This window comes from Chlamydotis macqueenii, chromosome 7 (assembly GCF_036417535.1).
Source record: "Chlamydotis macqueenii isolate bChlMac1 chromosome 7, bChlMac1.mat, whole genome shotgun sequence".
Taxonomy (NCBI): domain Eukaryota; kingdom Metazoa; phylum Chordata; class Aves; order Otidiformes; family Otididae; genus Chlamydotis; species Chlamydotis macqueenii.
The window spans coordinates 24,548,960-24,567,947 of record NC_141562.1 but is presented as its reverse complement, the minus strand read 5'-3'; the positions used below and the strand labels follow the sequence as shown (position 1 = coordinate 24,567,947).

Sequence of the window (18,988 nt, the reverse complement as noted above, 5' to 3'; positions counted from 1 at the left end):
TGCAGCACTGGGCAGGCTTCTGCCCTCGTGCCACTTGCCCCAGGCTTGCGCATGGCCCAGCACAGCGGAGGCTGAGCTGTGGCACAGGTGAGCCAGGCTCCTCACCGAGTCCCGGCAGATCCTGGCTGCTGGCAGGCCCCTGCCCGCTCTGCCCTGTGACCGCTCCCAGTGCAGGGAGGGTGCCTGGTGGAGCAGCTCCCCCAGGACCCTTCCTCTCCCACTGCTGAGCCCTCCCCTGCCCATGCCTTCTGCATGCATCTGCCACCAGCACCCCAATTCTCAGCCTAGCCTGCAGCAGGGACCCCAAGGGGCACCTGGGCCCGGCTGCCAGGTGTAGGGGTCTATGGGCCAGGGTCAGCTTGGGCAGGGGGGAGGGGGGGAAGAGGAGGGTCTCTGTGATGTCCAGCAGCCTGAGGAGATGATACCCTGCCTGGATCCAGGGCTGAATGGAGCCAGCATTGCTCCCTTGAGGTCCTGGAGGGAGGACCCTGCCCCGTGGGACCCCCTTTGTCTCAGTCACAGCATGTGTAAGGGGTGGCCCTGGACCCTGCTGGGGCCCCCTTGCATGGAGACCTTCCTCAATAAACCCTGTGCTTCATCATCCACTACTGCATCCTCTTATGTTGGAGTGGGGAGCAGGGTGATGGTGGGGGGCACAGAGCTGGGCTTGGCATTCCCCAGCACACTGGGGTGCACGGAGCCCCACAGGAGGGTGAGTGTGGGAGGAAGTAAGAGGGAGGGATGGGACAGTGTGTGAGGTGACAGGGACAGCCCTGTGCGGCAGCCACATGGCCCCAGTGACAGGGACCCACAGGGAACCAGTGCAGGAAAGGATTTATTCAGTTGGCACTGGTCACAACTGGCAGTGGCCTGGGGGCACCTAGCTGTGCCAGAGCAGGCTAGTTGGGCTGGAGCAGGCTAGTTGCGCCAGCAGCGCCCACCCGCGCCCAGGGAGAAGTCGTGGTGGCAGTGACAGTGGAAGGAGCCTTGGCTGTTGTGGCAGATGTGGTCACAAGGGCGGGGCTGTGCCTGGCATTCATCTACATCTGGAAGAGAAGGGGAGAGGGTCAGAACTGTGCCCAGGGCATGGGGCTCGTCCAGCACAGGCACGGGATGGAGGTGGCACAGGGCAGGGGCAGCTCTTGAAGCTGGGACACAAAGGCAGCCCCAATGTCATGCCCACACTTGGTCCTGCCACTGCTTGTCCCCAAGGCTGTCAGGGGGCATATGCCTCATCACTCCATCAACTCCTGCCCAGCCAGAGCCTGTCCATCCTGCCCCCTATGTTTTGAGTTGGCTGGGACCAAGGATGTGAGCACAGCTGGGCACACCAGGAAACAGCATCCCTGCTCCCGGGGCAGCCCCACGGCAGGTACTCACCCTGGCAGTGGCTGGCAGCAGGGTCGAGGGGGCGGAAGCCCGGGTGGCAGTGGCAGACGTGTGCCCCAGGGGTGTTGGTGCAGAGCTGGCTGCAGTTGTGCAAGCCCTGGGCACACTCGTCGATGTCTGGTGGCGGGGAACAGAGGGGCAGGAGGTTACAGCACGCGGAGGGAAGGCAGCACAGCCCTGCTGGTGCTGCATGGGCAGGGCTGCCTGCTGCACCCCACCCCTCCAGTATGCACATCTGGCCGTGCTCCCAGCGCTGGGAGCAGGGATGGGCAGGGGCAGAGCTGTCCAGGGCCACAGTACCTCCCTCCAGCTACCTCTGGGCCCAGGAGAGATGGGGAGACTGGGGCTACTCCCCTTCCCCGAGCCCCCTCCAGGGCAGGGTGCACAGAAGCACGGGCACAACCCTGCCCCACACAGCTCAGCAGGCTGGGATAATAGACAGGATATAGTTTATTGGGAGGGGAAAATCCTCTGGGAGAGGGGCTGGAAGACTCAGCAGGGTCCGACTCCAAACAGTGGGGTCAATACATTAAAAAACAGACCAGGAGGGTCCTTCCCCTGCCGGGTCTGGGGGGACCCTCCTCTGCCAGGGCTAGGGAGGGGGGTCCCCATCACCGAGGAGGGGGCAGGTGAAGCACAAATATCGCAGGCCAAACCAGCAGGCACATGGTACAGTATCGAGGAGACAGAGCAAGCAACCGGGCGGGGAGGTGCCAGCGAAGGGGCGCTGCCCCAGGGCTGCTTTCCCAGCCATGGGTGAGCCCACCACGACCTGGCAGCCAGGCTGCATGCCCATCCCACCACGGGCTGCCCTGGTAGGGCACAGGTGGCACTTCCAGGGTGGTTCAACATGGAGAGAGAGAGAGAAAAGAAAAAGAGAGACAGGCAGAGGCCGGCCAGTTCTGCCAAGGTTGCTCTGGCATGTTTTGGGCAGGGGTTAAAGTGCATAGAGACAAAGGCAGAGTCCGAGGATGAGAAGGAGGAGGGCACTGCGGGGGGGCCCAGGCCAGCTCCCAGCAGACGGGTATCCCCCAAAAAAGGCCACTTGAGCTGCACAGAGAAGGAGAGAAGAAGCAAAAGAGAAAGAGAGAAAGAGAAAAGAGGAGTCAGTGGGGGCTCAGCAGGAGGCATGGGACGATGGGATGAACAGATACGGAGCCAGAGTGCCAGGGGCTGGGTAGCCATGTGGCAGGTTGCGGGATGCGGCCAGGCCTTTCGCAGGGGTGTGACAGCATCCCAACGCGGTGCTTTGGGGCTGCTGCTCACCAGCTTGACCAGGCTGCGGTGGCACAGGGTCAGGGTGTCCCCGCCATCACTCACCCACGCAAGCCGTGCCATCCTCATTGGGCTCGAAGCCCCGGTTGCAGCGCTTGTTGCTGCGGCAGCGGTACCCGCCATAGGTGTTAACACAGACAGGCTTGTCCCGGGGGCAGACAAAAGGGAATTCAGCGCACTCGTCCGTGTCTGCAAGCAGAGAGGCCTTGGTGTGAGATTGCTGGGCTGGGAGCTCCAGGCACCCTCCAGCTCCCCATGCACACGCTGCACTGGGGCATCGAATGACTCTGCCAGCAGCAGCCACACACAAGCCGTGCCACTGGCAGGGAAGATCATGGCATAGCCACGGCCACCCTGCTGCATCCCTGCTGACCCTCTATTGCTTGTAGCTCTAGCACAACATCCGCCACACGCCAGCCGTGTCTCCCACCATGCTTCCCCCCCAGAGCCATGCCACTGACTCATTCCCAGCCCACGTGCCGGGCAGGTAGCCATACCCCGCACTGAGCCACGCGGCAGCCCTGCCTGCACGCCCAGCTGCCTTCCCGGCTGCCCCATCACCATGCCCGCAAGGCCATGCTGCAGCATCCTGGGTGCAGGCACGCCTGTGCCCCCAGCAGCCACTCACCTACGCAGCGTCCGTTCTCGTGTTGGGAGAATCCCTGCCCGCACTGCATTTGGGGAGAAGCGGAAATCGCCGGGATGGGGAGGAATCAGCCCTGGGCAGCCACTGAGCCAGCAGAGCTCAGCCCCTCGTTCCTGCCCCCAAAGCCCCCCACCTGGCTCTCACCTCCAGCGGAGCAGGCATAAGTGGCTCCTCCATGTCCAGGGGGTAGGGGACCTCCAGGACAGAGTTGGTCTCACTGCTGGCCACAGCTCGTGCCACAACACGGCCATCCGGCCAGGTCACCTCCAGGCTGCTGGCTTCGTCACGCCCTGCAGGCGGGCAGCCCGTCAGAGGGGGGGGTCTCCAGGGCGGGCAGGGGCTGAAAGGAGGCCAGTGGGGTGGTAGGAATGGAGGGGCAAAGCTTCTCCTTGCTCCCCAAGCCGGGGTCCAGGCGCCCATGCCAACAGCCTACGCACAGGGACGCAGCCTGAGGGGTGCACATGGGTAGGATGGGCTGAGCCAGGGGTGGGTTGATGGCAGAGAAAGCCCCAGTCCCTGGGCAAAGTAGCAGGCAGGGGGTGGGGAAGAGGACAGTTGCCCCTTGCAGGGCTGCAGGGGCTTGGTACCCTGACCTCAGCCTCCCCTGGAGCCCACCATGCCCAGGGTGATGGGCATGCATGACTGCTGTGCTGCAGGGCACCAAGGCAGCAGAGGTGGGCTCCTGAGCCCTGCACCCCCTCCCGGGCAGGGGCTGTCAAGTGGTGTGCCGGGGAGGGCTGGGCGGGGGGAGGCAGCCTCTTGCCCCTCTGGCTCACCCAGTCCAAAGTGTGCCACAGGCTCCATCTCGCAGAGGTACCCCGATCCACCATCGATGATGCGCAGGTGGGCCCCGCTGCGCCGCGTGAACAGCACCACTTTGGCCCCCCGCGCAAAGGCCCCGAAGCGGGTTCGGGGGATGACGCGCAGCCAGTTATTGCCAGTGCCCTGTGAGGGAGCAGGGAGGCTGAGCTGGGAGAGGTGGAAGGGATGGGGACAACACAGGGACCCCCTGCTTGACTCACCTGGGTGCCCTTGAAGATGGAGATCGGTTGTGCCATGGACTCGCCGTGGGACAGGATCAGGTCCAGCATCCCATCACCATCGAAATCCGTCACTGCACCCCCTGCAAGGACAGGGTCAGGGCTGGCAGCCCTACACCCTGCTGCCAGCACTGCCTCCCACAGCTGGCAGCAGCACTCCCAGTGAAGCAGGGGCAGTGCAGGACTTAGATGCCCTGTGTGGGTGGCACGCTGCAAACAGGTGGGTCCGCTCCCCAGGCAGTTGGGGGCAGGGGCCAGGACTGGAGTGACTCACCTGTGCCCCGTCCCTCAGGCTCCAGCGCGTCCCCTGGATTCAGCTCTTCCACGACGGGATCCGAGTGCTCCCTGCGGATGAGCCTGTCGAGCACAGACTGGGCATTACTGCCAGCCCGTGTGGCCCCCAGGACCAGGAAGTGCCTGTTCCCCCTGAGCAGCCTGGCAGAGAGGTGACAGCCTCGGTGGCACCCAGGGGTGATGCTGGTGGCTTTGCAGGATGTATGGGGGATGGAACTGGCCCCTGCTTGTTGGCACCTCACCTCGCCACTCCACAGAGGGGTGACAGGGGTGTCACGAGAGCCTGGCTTTTGTGGGTCTGAACTGTGGAGCAGCAGCACCATCTGTGAACACCACTGCATCTCTCTGGAGCCAGGGACCACCCCGCCCCCCCGAGGGGCTCCCCATCCATCACACTACTGCCCCCCACTAACCCATGAACGCTGGCACAGGGTGGACAACCAGCTCCCACCACCCCACGTGCCGGCTGAGGAGGTGCCAGGCAGCGGTAACAAGGCATTGACCCCTTCAATTAACAGGAGCCATGAACAAGCTTCCACGCAGCTGCTAATCAGCGGTGCCGGGGACCCCAGGGGCAGCTGCAGGCACGATTGCAGCAGCTGGTAATGATGCCAGGAAGGGCTCAGTCACGATGCCTTTTATCAGCAGAGCCCAAGCAGTGGCACCACTGGAGAGAAGCCCCATGAGCCTGGCTGCACCGCAATGGTTGCTTGGCCCCTCCGGTACTCCCGAGTTCCTACCGGAAGAGGCGGTTGGCGGAGGAGCCACGGTAGGCAATGTTGTTGAAGAAAACCTCCAGCTCCTGATCATTGTCGAAGTCAGCTGCGATGACAGTGCGGACAGGGGATGGCATGGAGAATTTAGGGGTGGCGATATCCTGTGCAAGAAATGGGCATGGGGTGACAAGGGGCACAGGGAGCAGGATGCTGGCTTCCGCTTTGGTGCTTCAGGCCCCCTCCCCACTGAGAACTGGGGCTCAAAGCCAAAACAAGATGAAACCGGGCCCCCCAGCCAAGTGGGCTCAGTGGCAAAGCTGGTAGTGGCAGGGGTCCCAGCCTCAGCCCTCACCCGGAATCGGACGCGCCCAGGGGCCCCGCTCTGCAGGTAGAGGCGGTGAGGCCCATTCCAGTTGCCATAGACAATGTCCACCCGGCCGTCGCGGTTGAAGTCAGCCAGAGCCACGCCACGTCCATGCTGGTAGGGGTCATCCAGCCCTGGGGAGCCGCAAGGGAACGGGGGGAGACAGGACCCCCTCCCTTCCTCCGTCTCCCTGGGATGCGCTCCGTGGTGCCCAGATGAGTGCTCCCCACGCAGGGCTGCACCCCTGCCCTGACAGATGCCCTGGTGCACCTCAGCCACCCCCGGCAATCAGAGGGGCTCTGAGTCCCCAGGGCTGTCCCCAGCCCTGCCCTGGGGTCCCCAACACCTGGGTGCTCCCCTCCTGCTCCCCCTACTCACCCACAACAGCTGCCATGTCCCGGTATGTCCCATCCCCTTGGTTGTGGAAGAGGAAATTGGGGCTGTTCTCGTTACCACAGAATATGTCGGAGGCGCTGTCACTCAGGATGGGGCCCACAGCCACCCCACGGCCCCCTGGGGACAGCAGCACAGGGGTGAGTGGGCAGCCAGCACCCTGCCCCAAGGGGGTTCATGCCCCCCACATTCCCCTTGGTGCTGCCCACCCGGTGTTCCCAGGACCCCCACCATCCCCTCCTCCCATCCCTCTTATCAGGAGCTAATTGGGCCTGGCAGCCGCTAGTGTCACTCCCAGCCCTAATCACTGCCATCGCCATGGTGACAACACTCCTAATTAGTGACAATTTACTACTGGGGAGAGAGGGCATGGCAGCGGTCCCCGCGGCGGTGGGGCAGCGTGGGGCGCGGGCTGGCACGCTCCCTGCTGCCCTGCGTGCCCGCATCCCCGCTCCACGCTGCCGGCCCTGCGGATGCTGCAGGCTACGGGGGGGATTAGCCTGGCTTGCCAGGCGGGGTGGTGGTGGGCACGGGGGTCCCGGGTGAGCATCTCGCGGCCCTGGTCCCTTCCACCGGCCGGGGGGCTGCCGCTAGATGGGGCAGTCAGGCAGCCTAACGCGTGGCACGGGCCGCTGCCTGCCACGGAGGGTCCCACGCTCACCGTGCCCCGTCCCCTCCGAGGGGCCACAGCAGCCGGGTACCTGTGTATTTGCTGACCCCAGCGTGGGTGGCCACGTCCACCAGCACCACGACGCCGCGGGCAGGGTCACTGGCAGCCACGTCCATCTCGATCAGGGCATGGGGGCCCACGTTGCCGCTGGCGTAGTTGGCGATGTAGATGGAGTACCTGCCGGAGCCCTGCGGCCGGCGGCACCTCCTCAGCACCCACCCGCCCACAACCCGACTCCACGGGGACCACAGGATGCCTGCCGTGGGGCTGGATGCTCTCAGGCACCACTACCATGTGCTGAGCAACAGCTCTGCAAAGCCCATGGTAAAGAGCACTCTGGGACCGGTGATGTGCCTCACTGTCTCCAGGACCCCCATGGTCTCCAGGTCATGGTGCCAGTACAGGGCATCCCCCAGCATCCCCAGTGTGCCAGGTTCCCCCACCCCATCATCCCCACTGCCCCCCTTGTCCCGTGCAGCAGCCAGACCCTGATTTAGTGATAATCGTTTGGAAACAAACCGCTGGGGGAGGAGGAAGAAGAAAAAGCAGGTGACAGGAACATAAATCACCTCGACAGGCACGTTTATCAGCTGGCAGCAACTGTGTGGACAGGAGCCTGCAGTCCCCACAGCCGGGGGGGCTGCCAGCCCTGACAGCCATGGGCTGCTGGGGGACACCCCCAGCCCCACCACAGGGCAGAATGGAGGGGAGAGGTCCCCTGGGACCTCATAGGGGAGGGCTGGAGGCGCACAGCACGGTGGGAAGGGAATGGAGATGCCCCCTTGCCAACCATGCCCTGCCTGCTCACCGTGCGATCCACACAGGCGACAGAGCGGCCGGCAAAGCGGCTGGCCACATCCCGGTTCACCTCATCACTCAGAAGGTCCTCCCAGCGCCCATTGCGGAGCTTGAAGAGCTTGTCTGTGTAGGTGGCCATGCCTGGGTCAGACGGGACACAGGTCAGGGGGCTGCAGTATACCACCTCCTCCCGAGGAGGGTGCTCTGCAGCAAGGGGAGGCCATGGAAGGGGTACCCTTTTCCCAGAGCATCCCAAACCCCAGTTCTGTCCCCTGCATCCCCTAGCAGCGCCACAGCATTGGACTGCTGCTGCAAGAGCTCCTGTGACCCTTAAGGGCCAATGGAGACACACAGAAGAATCAACTCATTAAGGTAAAATGTGTCCCAGTGGGGCACAGCCCTGTAGATCATTCCCAGAAAGGTAAAAAAAAAAAAAATCGATGTGGTGCCAGGCACAGGCAGCGAGCCGTGGTGCCGGTGACAGTGCCGATGGCAGTGCCTGATTTAGGAACAGATGTGCCGGCGGCTGTGGCCAGCCTGGGTAATTAGGAGCATCAGTAAGACAGATCCACTGCCTGGAGGTCAGGGCTGTGGGACAGGGACACAGAGCTGGGCTCGAGCACTGACCCAAGGAACTCTGGGGATGTCCAGTATCAGGCTGGCGCACAGGTCTCCTCCCCACAACAGGCACCCTGGGAGCTGGGACAGCACCAGCAGGGCAGGATTAGACCTTGCTTAGTCCAGTGGGCACAGCAGAGCCATGGCACTGAGGGGCACGGATGGGATTTGAAGTGCAGGGTCCTTGTGGTGGAGTAGCCCTGGGGTGGTGGGGAACCTGCCATCCCGCACCTGAGGAGGGTGGTGGGCAGCTGGAAGTGCTGACTCAGTGGCTGGCTGGGCTGGGCGTCCCGCCTGCATTGCCATCAATCAATGGAGCCACTCAACTGAGAAATTAACTCCAGCCCGCACACATCCCTCACGCGCCGAAGGTCGTGGGCGGCTGTGCCGGGAGCTCCCCCCACACCCAGGGCATGGCTGCTGGCCGGGCTCACCAGAGAAGGCGTTGTTGGTGTTGAGGAAGTAGATCTCCTCACGGCCATCCCCATCAATGTCACAGGCTGTCACACCGATGGCATTGCCCTGTCGGTCCCGCAGCGCATAGTACGGGGAGCTCCGCTCGTCCTCTGCCACGTTCACCAGCCGCCCCTGCACCTTGTCATACTTGAGCACTAGGTTGGGGCCATTGTACCTGTGGGTGTGAGCAGGGGTGAAGGCTTCCCAGAGCTTGGGGACAGGATGAAAGCCCCTGCCTCAGCCCTGGGAGCACACCAGGTGTGACACTGGGTTTCCCTAACAATGGGCACAGCAGAAGCCTGTGTGGTCCATGGAAGCCAGGGATCCTGGGCTGCCCTCAGCACCCAGACATAGGGCTGGCTCCTGGCTAACGAAGGGGAGGGCTCAGCCTGGACCAGTTTCAGCCTATGTCAGGCATCCCATGTCTCCCTGGCCTGGGTACCCCTGGCCAGGGCAGGGGCTGGGTCCAGAGAGCCAGTGGTGCAGGACGGGGTGCAGGTCACTGCTTGCAGCCCTTTCCCAGGGCAGGGAAACCGACACACAAGGCAAATCCTCTCCAGATGCTGCTCCTTGCAGGCTCCCTGCCCACTCCTGCCCCGAGCACCAGTAAACAAGTTATACAACGGGCACCACTACTGCTTACAAAACCCTGGCTGGTTGCTTGGCTCCGCCCAGCTGGGAGCGGTGTCCTGGGCCACTCTGGAGGTCCCTGGTGCTGCCCGTGGTTTGCTGTCCCAGAGTGATGGTCAGAGTGGTGGCATGGCCAGACTCTGCCTGTCTGGCTGCCACAGCCAGGTTCTGTGGGGGCAAGGGGTCTCCTCCAGGTGAGCACACCTGTGTGGGCAAGCCTCCCTCGGGGGTGGGCATGGTGATGCATGCACAGACACGCTGTGCAGGCAGCTCACAGCCATGCCAGCACACACACAGAAGCTGTCCCTGCTGTCCCCAGCCAGGGCTGGACCCGCTGGCAGCAGCTGCTCCGTGTCCAGCCCCGCTCAGGCGCCGGCCGTGCAACGCACGGCTCCCTGCCTCCTCCCAGCCCTTCCGAGCCATCACTCCAATAAAGGGCTATAAAAAACCTCCAGCCAATTAACCAAATCTCCGGAGAGAGCTGAGTCCTGTCAGCGGAACTGAGTCGGCATGGGGACACACTGGCTCCGCACTGCAGGGTGGACCCTGGTCATCGGGCAGCTGCCACTGCCTGGCAGAGGGGGACCTGACCCCAGGATGGGGGCACCCACCTGGCCTCATGCAAGCTGCCATGGCATCAACACTACAAGGGTGCACACACACACACGAGTGGGTGCATGCAGACTCCCACTCCAGCCCCCTTGTGCACACCCTCCCCCTCAGCCAGCCACATGCCTATGGAGGAGTGAGGAGCTCCTGGTCTTGCAGGGCCACCAGGTCCCGCTGCCACTGAGGTGCTGGGTGCGGCACTCACCCTGCGACCACGATCTCGAAGTCACCGTCGGCATCCAGGTCAGTGACAGCCACGCCGTAGTTGAGCTGTGTGGGGTTGCTGTCGTAGTCGGGTGGGAGGAGGCGGTGGGTGACGGCTGCGAACATGGGCTCGCTGCGCTGGGAGCCCTCGCTGAGCCAGGCCAGGGACAGCAGGCACAGCACCAGCATCCTGGACACCTGGAAGACACCTGCAGCCTGTCAGCTCTAGAAGACCCTGTTCCACAGTGCCCCATCATCCCCACCACCCTCATGCAGGAGACACTCCCTTTCTACCCCTTGTCACCCACCCCAGTCCATGCCACCCCACCAGCCCCTCGACCCCACAGCTCTGGCATCCTCATGCATGGACCCTCCTGAGTGCAGCTCACCCTTGGGGCTTCCTCAGGACAGGATCGTACTTCAGTGAGCTGGGGCTGAGCAGGAGCAGGACCTTGGGAGCCCATCCCATGGGAGGGACCGGGGAGGCAGCAGGAGGGCTGCAGAGTGCTGATGAAGCTGGGCTCAGCCCCAGCTCCTCCTGCCCCAAGGGGTTGCTGGCACCAAAGATCCTGGCAAGTCACAATGCCAATCACTGCTCCCCTGGCAGGGCCAGAGGAAACAGGCAGTCGCCAGGCTGAGGAGCTTGTCCTCCGTCCAGCTGGTCTTGCAGAGCTGGGGAATGCCACAGGGAGAACATAGGGATACTCTGCCAGGTGACTCCTGCCTCAGTTTCCCCACTCTGCTGGCACTGTTCCTTCCAGGCTCTCTATGGGGCGAGCTCCTCCCAGGCTGACCAGGGAAGGTTTCCGCACAAGGATGCCACTGCAGGAAGGAGATGCTGGGAGGAACAAGAGACTGGGAGGAGAAGCTCAATTAACCTGGACTGCGGAGGACAGTATCTGCCAGCACTGCTGGCAAAGGCTGCAGAGATTTTGGAGCTGGCTCTGACCTGGCTGTAGCATGGGTGATAAGTAAGGTGGCACTCAGGACAGGCAGCCCTCACCCAGACCTGGCAATCCCCTCCAGAGCAGAAAAGCCCAGCAGCGAGCTGCATGGTGCCACAGGTGCCTGGCTTAGAGAGGGGTAAGTGCCCGAGGCTTAGACCCTGGCAGAGCCAGCGGGCTGCGAGGAACAGCCCGCTGCTGCCTCCCCTGAGGGACAGGGATGGTCCCAAGGGTCTTTGAGGGGCCAGGATTCCCCTGCCACAACCAAATTGCTTCCATGCCCACCTGGCTGGGCAGGAAGGGGCTGTACTCCAGCTGCAGAGGACATCTTGAGCCCCACCACCCAGCACACCCATAGCCCTGCATCGCACTGCACCTGTCCTGCTCCCCTTCCCTTTCCAGTCCCATCCATCCCCCAGGTCCAGCTGCAAGGTGTCCATACATGGACAGAGGGGTGCAGGGCAGCCACACGAGACCCTGCCAATGCAGAGCGGTGCCCCCTCACCCATGACCACAGCCAGGCAATGGGTGGCTGTCCTCAGCTCACTGGCAGGGTTCTCCCTGCTGTGCTCCCTCTCCAGCTCCTGCTCCCTGTAGCTTGGCCCATTCCCCAGATGCGCACACCCCCACCCCCCGCATCCCCCATCCAGCTGCAGCCAAAAAAATCCCTCCAGGCTGGATGGAGCCTTTCCAGGAGGAAACAATGCTCCTGATTGGAGACAAAAGGCTTTTTCCAGCAGATCCGGTGCTTGGTGCCATGGGGAAGGGACACAAGGCCCAGAGCCAGGCCACTTTGGGAAGGGGAAGGGAGGTATGCCCAGGCTCTGCTATGCGGATGGTAAAGGCCTCGTGGCTCCCAGCACTGAGGCCTCGGCAGGAAGCTCTACCTGAGATCTGAGGCTACAGGGTCCTGCTTGTACACAGGGCAGAGCTCAGCCCATCTTGTCCCAGCAGAGCCATGTCTTGGCTTGTGTGGTGGCAAGATCACCCCAGGAGCTGTGGTCACCCCAGGGTGCCTGTTTAGCATGGCTAAGCCTGGTGACACAAAGCTAAGGTGCCAGGCAGCAGAAGGATAGGAGCAAGGCAGAAGGTGCAGGGTGCAGCCAGGCAACGCACGGACAGGGCGCAGGCCTCATGGCATGGATGCAGCATGTAGGGCTCATCCATACCCACGCATGGCTGCAGCTGGAAATGCCCTGCGAAGAGGGTGGGATGGGATTGGGAAGGGAGCCATGGAGCAGGTAAGGGGTTGTGCCCCAGACCACTCACTGCAGGTGGGAAGATGCTGTCCCCAGGGCTCCTCATGCACCCACATGTACATTCCCAGCCCTCAACCCAAATTATGGGGAGGGTGGAAGCTGGCTCTCTGTGTGGCCACACCATTATGCATGCCACGGTGACATTGCGGCCCACCACACCACACGCCCCAGTGATGTCATGCTCCACCACTGCAGTGACATCCCATCCCAAGGCCGCAGCCATCTCCAGCACCACTACAACATTGCATGACATCATGCAGCAGGGGCTTCATCACACCCCAAAGGCACCCCAGAACAGTGACAACACGGTGACATCACAGCAGCCCATGACATCATGCTGCATGTGCCCCAGTAACATCATATTCCCATTCCTGCCCTTCCCAGGCTGCCACAGCTGTACCCACCAGGGCAGAGGACAGGCAGGAGACGTCCCACAGACCCAGCAGCCCCTCTCCCATGGCAGCTGAGCTGCCAGGGTCACCAGCGGTGCCCCCTTCATGGCACCCCAGCCCCAAGCAGCCCAGCCCCTGCAGTGTCTCTGCTCCAGTCAAAGCCTGTGAGCCCCAAATTCTGCTGCCCCGGCTGCGCTCTGCTCCTGTGGGCTCAGCACTGCTCCCTCCTACAGACCCCAGCCTGTGCATGCACCCCATCACGGATGCTTCCAAGGGGCACAAAGCCCTCAGCTGCTGGCTGCCCGGTCCCTCTCCCCTCCCACACAGGACTCCTCAGCGCCGGACCTGGCACGCTGGGGCTCAGCCAGCAGCAGCTAATGCAGTGTGGAGATGAGCAGTCACCTTAGCCTCGGAGCTCAGCCCAAAGGGACATCAGGCCCCTGGGGGGGGACTTGGCTGCAGCCACCTCCTCCCAGTCCCACCAGCACACAATCAGCCCCTTCTCACGTAGGCAGAGGAAGGGACAGACCCCTCTATCCACAGTCCCCCAGCCCCTCCACAGGCTCAGCCACCACCGAGCACAAATGTCCCCAGAAAGCAGAGCTGCCCGTTCTCTCCCTCTGCCCCTCGCTTCTTGCCACCCTGCTGCCTCTCCTCGAGTCCCAGCCCACACCCCGCCATCACCAGTCCATCCTCTTCAGCCCGGTCCCCACTGGCCCAGCATCCTTCCACCCCCGTCCCCATCCCATCCATCCTCCCGCCTTGCCACCCCGCATCCCCTCCACGCTGCGTGGGCAGGCTAAGTGCCCGCTCCTGCTCCGCCACCAACTTCTCTCCGGGCCGGTGACCGTGCCGGAGTTGAAAGCCGCCACCCCCTCCGTCCCCATCCCGGAAAAAAAAAACAAACCCAAAACTTCACGGAGCAGCAAAAACCACTCACGGGCCAGGGGGGCCGCCCGCCGCCCCCGCGGTGGCGGGAGCGCATCCCGCACCGCCCGCCTCACCGCACCGGCTCCGGCTCCGGTTCCGCCGCTCCCCCGCCTTCCGACGGGGCCGGGCCGGCCCCGCCGCCCCTTATATAGGGCCGGGCGGCGGCGGCAGCGCCAATGAGGGCGGCGAGGGGCTCCGCTGCCAATGGAGAGCGCGGAGGTGGGGCTGCGCTGCGCTGATTTACCATCCCCATCGCGGCGGCAGCCGCGGGTGGGATGCTGCGGGGCGTGGGGTGGGGGGACACGACACCCACAGGGGCTGGAAGTGGCGGTGGGGGTCCGGGATGAGCGGGGGAGCTGGCTGGTTGCGAGGGGCTCCCGGGTCGCTGGAGAGATGCTGCATCCCCGCGATCGCCCCGTGGGTGCTGGGGGGTGCGTGTCACTCTGGGCACGGCTCCCCACGTCCTGCATGGGCAACTGGGGTGAGAAGAGCCGGGGATCTGCCCTGGCCCGGGGGGAGTGGGAGTTCGCCCCACAGAGCGGTACAGCCATGGGCACGGGAGGGGGAAAAGGAGCAGAGCTGGGCAGCCCCGCATAGTGCAACACCCAGCTGCACCCCGGAGGCTCAGCACCCTCCCTGAGCCATCACCCTGCGGGTCACCCACCTCCCTCCGCAGGGACCCTGTGCCCTGGCAGCCAGTCCAAACAGTGAGAAAGGCCACATCTCAGGCTATGCAGGGCACTGACTTGCCCAAAATCTTGTAGCCAGTGGATGCCTGAGGCAGGATGGCCGGCAAGCCTGCCTTCCCTGACGCGTGTCTCTGGATGCAGAAAGTGGCTGTGGTAGGGACAGGGACAGCATCAGCAGGGCACAAGGCTACCAGGTCACCCCCGTGGAGCACATTTGCAGGTGCCCCAGCACGGAGCCTGGGGCTGCGGACACCAGAAGAGCCAGCAGGAGCAACACACTGGGAGACAGCAGGAGCCCGCGCCGATCTGGCTGCTTCGAGCGGCTGATCTCCTGCCCTGCTACACCCCTTATTTCTCATTCGAACGTGCCTGGCTACAGCTTCTGCCTGTTGCTCCGGGTTCTCTTCCTGCTGGATTCGAGAGCTCTCCAGTCCGCAGTGATTGCTTCCCACAAAGGAGCTGCTACGTGGCGATCAAGTACCTCTTGATTTCATTTCCGATGACCCCTCTCGCACGGTGCCTGGCTGAGCACCGAGCTTGCTTCACGGCTGCCTGCTGCAGGGTCCCCACGGACAGCATGACGGTGTCTTGGCACAGGAAACCCACTGTGGGACACTGCCGTGGGGCAGGAACCACCACTGCTCTCTGTTCACCATGGGGAGGCCGGGATGCCCACCGGGGCAGAAGGGCCAGCGTGACCATCGCACGTGTGCAACGCTGTGCTCGTGTGTCCTCGTGCATCCCAGAGTTGCGGGTGTGCTCTGCCGCTGGTAGCCCACAGCCCCGGCGCCAGGCTACAGCCTTGCACCTGCGTGTGCGCTCGGGGCAAGCACCTCCTCTGCTGAGTCGTTAGCTCATCCCAGATTTAGTAACAACCTGGGTAATTATTAGAATAAACTCTGCGAGCCGTCTCGCAACGCCCCCCCTGTGACTGGGAGGTACAGAAAACAAATGCCGGCAGGGAGCCAGCTTGAGCATGCCGAGACTGCGAATGGTGCCGGGCAGACCAGCTCCCCAGGGCTGCAAACTGGGCACGCCGGCCCCAGCCCTGAGCGTGTGCGCACCCACTGTCAGACACAGGCAGGCCTGCCAGCACGCCAGCGTATCGCGTACATGCGCCTGTACACGTGTGTGCGCGCAAGGGTACGCGCATACGGCGTGTACAGCTAGACATCCAGCATGGTGCACACACGCTGTGTCAGCAGGGATGTGCTCACACCATGACACCCCGTGGGTGCACGCTGCCACCCGAACAGGCTGGGATGTTTCTGTGGGGGACAAGAGCAGCCAGCAGGCACCTTAGGATACCAACTGCCATGGCCGGAATCCCCAGCCCTGCATCTGGCCCTGCACCCTGCGCCGGCCCAGCCATCTCCATCCCATCCCTCTGCTTACCCCTGCGTGGGGAGCACGGTGGGGCAAGCACCCCGGAGTAGGACACAGGTCTCTGCGAGGAGCTGCGGAGGGGAGCGCAGAGCATCAGTGAAACGAGCTGGGACGGATGCGGGGATGTTTGCAGGGCGGTGAGGCGGGGCGCGGGTGTCAGGGTGCAGAGAGCCTGGCTGTGCGGCGCACGGCAGGGATGCGCAGGGGACGGTGGTGGTGGCGGTGGGGACAATGCACAGGAAATTAGAGCGAGCAGCAGCCAGACACGCTGCAGGGGGAAGGGAGCTGCTGCGCTCCACTGAGGGCTGCACGCAGGCGGGGGGAGGCTCTTCTGAGCTGGGGCCAGCGTGAGCACCAGCCACCTCCTTGCACACCTGGGACCCTCTTTCCCACCCCCGGGGCAGAGGCATCTCGACCTTCCCTGGCTCTTGTTCCTGGGGTGCTTGCCCCATCCATGCCCACCCAGCCCCCCAGGAGCGGGGACCCCCTTGCAGCAGCCAGCCTTGGCACCCTGTGTCCCTGTGCCCAGTGGCTCATCTGCCACACCAGGATCTCCCTGGGCAGAAGGGAGCAAGATGCTGGGGACCAGTCTGCCCCTTCCTTGAGTTGCAGTGGGCGGAGGGGTGGCACAGGGGTGTTTTCTGACAGTGCCAAGTGCTCCGGCCAGCCCAGGTGAGCCTGTGGGGTGGCAGGATCAGGTGAGCCCCGTGGCCCTTGCAGGGACAGCACTGCTCCGGGAGCTGGGGGACCCTCAGCAGTACAGGAATCCACCCAGGATCAACTGGATTCATGGAGCACCCAGTTTGTCCCCTCCAGCAAATTCCAGATGGTGCAACACAAACCAGGTGAGCAGAGCAGTGCTGACTCAAGGCACTAACCTCCAAGAGTCTTCACTGGGGCTGACATTCCTCTCTCTAGAGCATCATGAAGCCCGATACACCTGCACACAGCACCCCCCTCCCCGCTCTCAGCACACTCGCATGCACGTACGTGCATGCATGCAACAGTCTGTGTGCAGCTGCCTCGTCTGCACACACTCTGTGCACACACGTGGTGTCTGAGCACTCAGTGCACTGCCCAAATGCGTACATCTGCACTCACGCATGCACACAGCGATGCGCAAACCCCCCTCTGTGCACACTGCCCTGTGTGCTGCTGCTTGCTGCACCCACCAGCACAGCCGGGGCAACGGTCAGGCGGGCTGCACCAGCCACCCTTGCTGCTTTTTGAAACTAGAACAGGGCATGTGCTGTCACCGCAGCGTGCTGCAGGACCCCTCAGCTGCCGAACCGACCCTGGCTCCTGCCTGGCCCTGCTTCTCTCTCTGGAGGGGCTGCACTGGGGCCTCCTTGCTCTGAGGGTCTAATTTCCACCCTAAATGTATTCATGGATAATTTATCCCCGGTCATTCCTGTGCTAACGTTGTCTTTTTAGCTGAAATAGCTCTTCTCCTCCCTGGCGTTTACTCCGCTGATGTATTTATAGTGAGTGCCCCGCTCCCCCGCAGCCTGTGCTGTGCTGGGCACGAGCCACCGTCCTCCCATCATGGGTCTCCCGGGCTCTGCATCCCCTGGCAGCTCTGTGACGCCTCTGCTCCTCTCCCAGGCTGGCTCCAGCGCAGGTGGGTCCCCCGGGACCCATGCTGGGACACAAGCAAGTCCCCAGCCCTGCCAGAAATTGCTCTTGCCTTTCTCACGACTGCAGGCCCATCGTGCAGTGGCTTGCAGCAATGGATGCCCACGCTCGGCTGGTGCTTGCTCTGTCCCTCTCAACTCTTCTGTCCCTTCCCTGTCACTGCCCCACAGTGCCTGACCTCCTGTCTTGCATGCGGACCCCTGCCCGCTCTGGCCGTGCACTCTGGGCCAGCCTGCTGCTCCCCATGCCCGCACACCTCCCAGCCCAGGGGCTCTTTGTGCCGGAGCTGGCAGCAACTTGGCGACTGCCACCCATCCCAGCAGCTCCCCGTGAGCCGCTGCCTCCCAGCGCCCTTCCCCGGTCCCCTCCTCCCACCAGCGAGGTCCCTCTCAGGGACGGGGCAAGGCGTTATCTTGTCACAGAGCCCAGGTCAACCCTGACGCGTGTTTAATCTCATCTTCCAGTCTCCATCGTGGATTTATCACACCCTCAGCAGCAGCAGGGTGTGAAGGCTGGGCCCTAGGTGCTCCCCACCCAGGGGGGCCCAGGTGTGCCCAGCCCCTGCCCTGGGACCCCCAGCCCCATGGTTCTCTCCCACTCCAGCCCACGGCTCTGCACAGCCTCCCTGGTCCCCGCATGGTCCCCAGCCACTCCTGTCACCATGCGCAGTGCCCCCGGGTCCCCACTTGGACTCTTCCTGTCGCCGGGACATCATTAGAAATGTTAATTATTAATTATCACTAAAAGCCCTTTTTGCTGCATTGCTGTTCTCTGCCTATCTCTCTGCCCCGTGCTGCCTGTAACCGGATCCGTCCGTGCTCCTCTCCCGCCTCACAGTCCCCGTCCCTGCTTTCCCTCGCTACCTGCTGGGGTGCATGGCAGGGGACTGAGGGTGGTCCCCCATCCCCCTGCAGGACACAGTCCCATGGCATGAGCTGGCTTGTCCCCCCTGGGATCCTGGAGCCGTGGCTGGCATGGGGATGCACCAGTGCCAGTGCTTAGCTTGGGGACTGCCCTGCCCCATGCCAGGAGAGGGGACACCAGGCCAGAGGAGGGACCTGGCTGCTTCTGTGATGGAGCCAGGGCCCATCAGCACTTCTTGGCCAGGGATGATGGAGACCCTTACAAAGGGAGCACAGGGATGAGGCTCCGCAGCTGGGGGTCTCAGCAGGGTGGAGGCAGCAGGCTGGACCAGGCAACACCCCCGGCTGGGGTAGAGCAAACCCTGCTCTGGGTTCGGCTGCCTGAAAACCTGGCAGCTGGTGTGAACCGGGTGTGCACGCCACGCAGCCAGCTTCTTTGGAGCAGTCGTGCAGCTGCAAGGAAGCAGGGGGATGCCCAGCCTGCCCAGCTCAGCCTCCTCTGCCAGGACTCCTGAAAGATTTATCAGCTCCAAGTGGATCCCGCTGATGAATCAATTCAAATCATGGTCTATTGAAAGCAGCCGGGCTCCTTCCCATGGGCAGTGGCTGTCACCCAACATTGTGGCCCAACGGCCAGCGCTGGGTGAGATTCGGAGCTGCTTCCAGTCGCAGCATCCCCGAGCACTGGCTGCCGGGCAGAAACCGCCTCCTGGCAGCATCTCTGCCTGCCAGAGCCGGCCACGACACCCTGGTACTTCCTAGGGACCATGGCAGGATGGGCCACGATG

The 18,988-nt window shown here is 63.5% G+C and overlaps 1 protein-coding gene across 4 annotated transcripts; it reads right to left on the bottom strand.

Annotated features, from left to right (window-relative positions):
• Positions 1–819: 819 nt before the first annotated feature.
• On the bottom strand, positions 820–13,727 carry CRTAC1 (cartilage acidic protein 1). 4 transcript variants are annotated; one of them, XM_086752034.1, is made up of 16 exons: positions 13,638–13,727; positions 10,104–10,300; positions 8,638–8,834; positions 7,596–7,726; positions 6,819–6,975; positions 6,103–6,237; positions 5,713–5,858; positions 5,385–5,521; positions 4,625–4,707; positions 4,333–4,433; positions 4,087–4,255; positions 3,455–3,600; positions 3,293–3,335; positions 2,710–2,853; positions 1,381–1,506; positions 820–1,046 (listed from the first exon to the last, which is right to left on the bottom strand). In XM_086752034.1, the coding sequence occupies exons 1-16, from the start codon at positions 13,680–13,682 to the stop codon at positions 919–921; spliced, it is 2,085 nt and encodes a 694-aa protein (XP_086608160.1). In that variant the 5' UTR covers positions 13,683–13,727; the 3' UTR covers positions 820–918. The 4 variants fall into 4 exon arrangements, with proteins under 4 accessions (XP_086608160.1, XP_086608162.1, XP_086608159.1 ...); XM_086752036.1 differs by lacking the exon at positions 3,293–3,335; XM_086752035.1 differs by lacking the exons at positions 820–1,046; positions 1,381–1,506 and adding an exon at positions 2,289–2,439.
• Between the last annotated feature and the right edge of the window lie 5,261 nt (positions 13,728–18,988).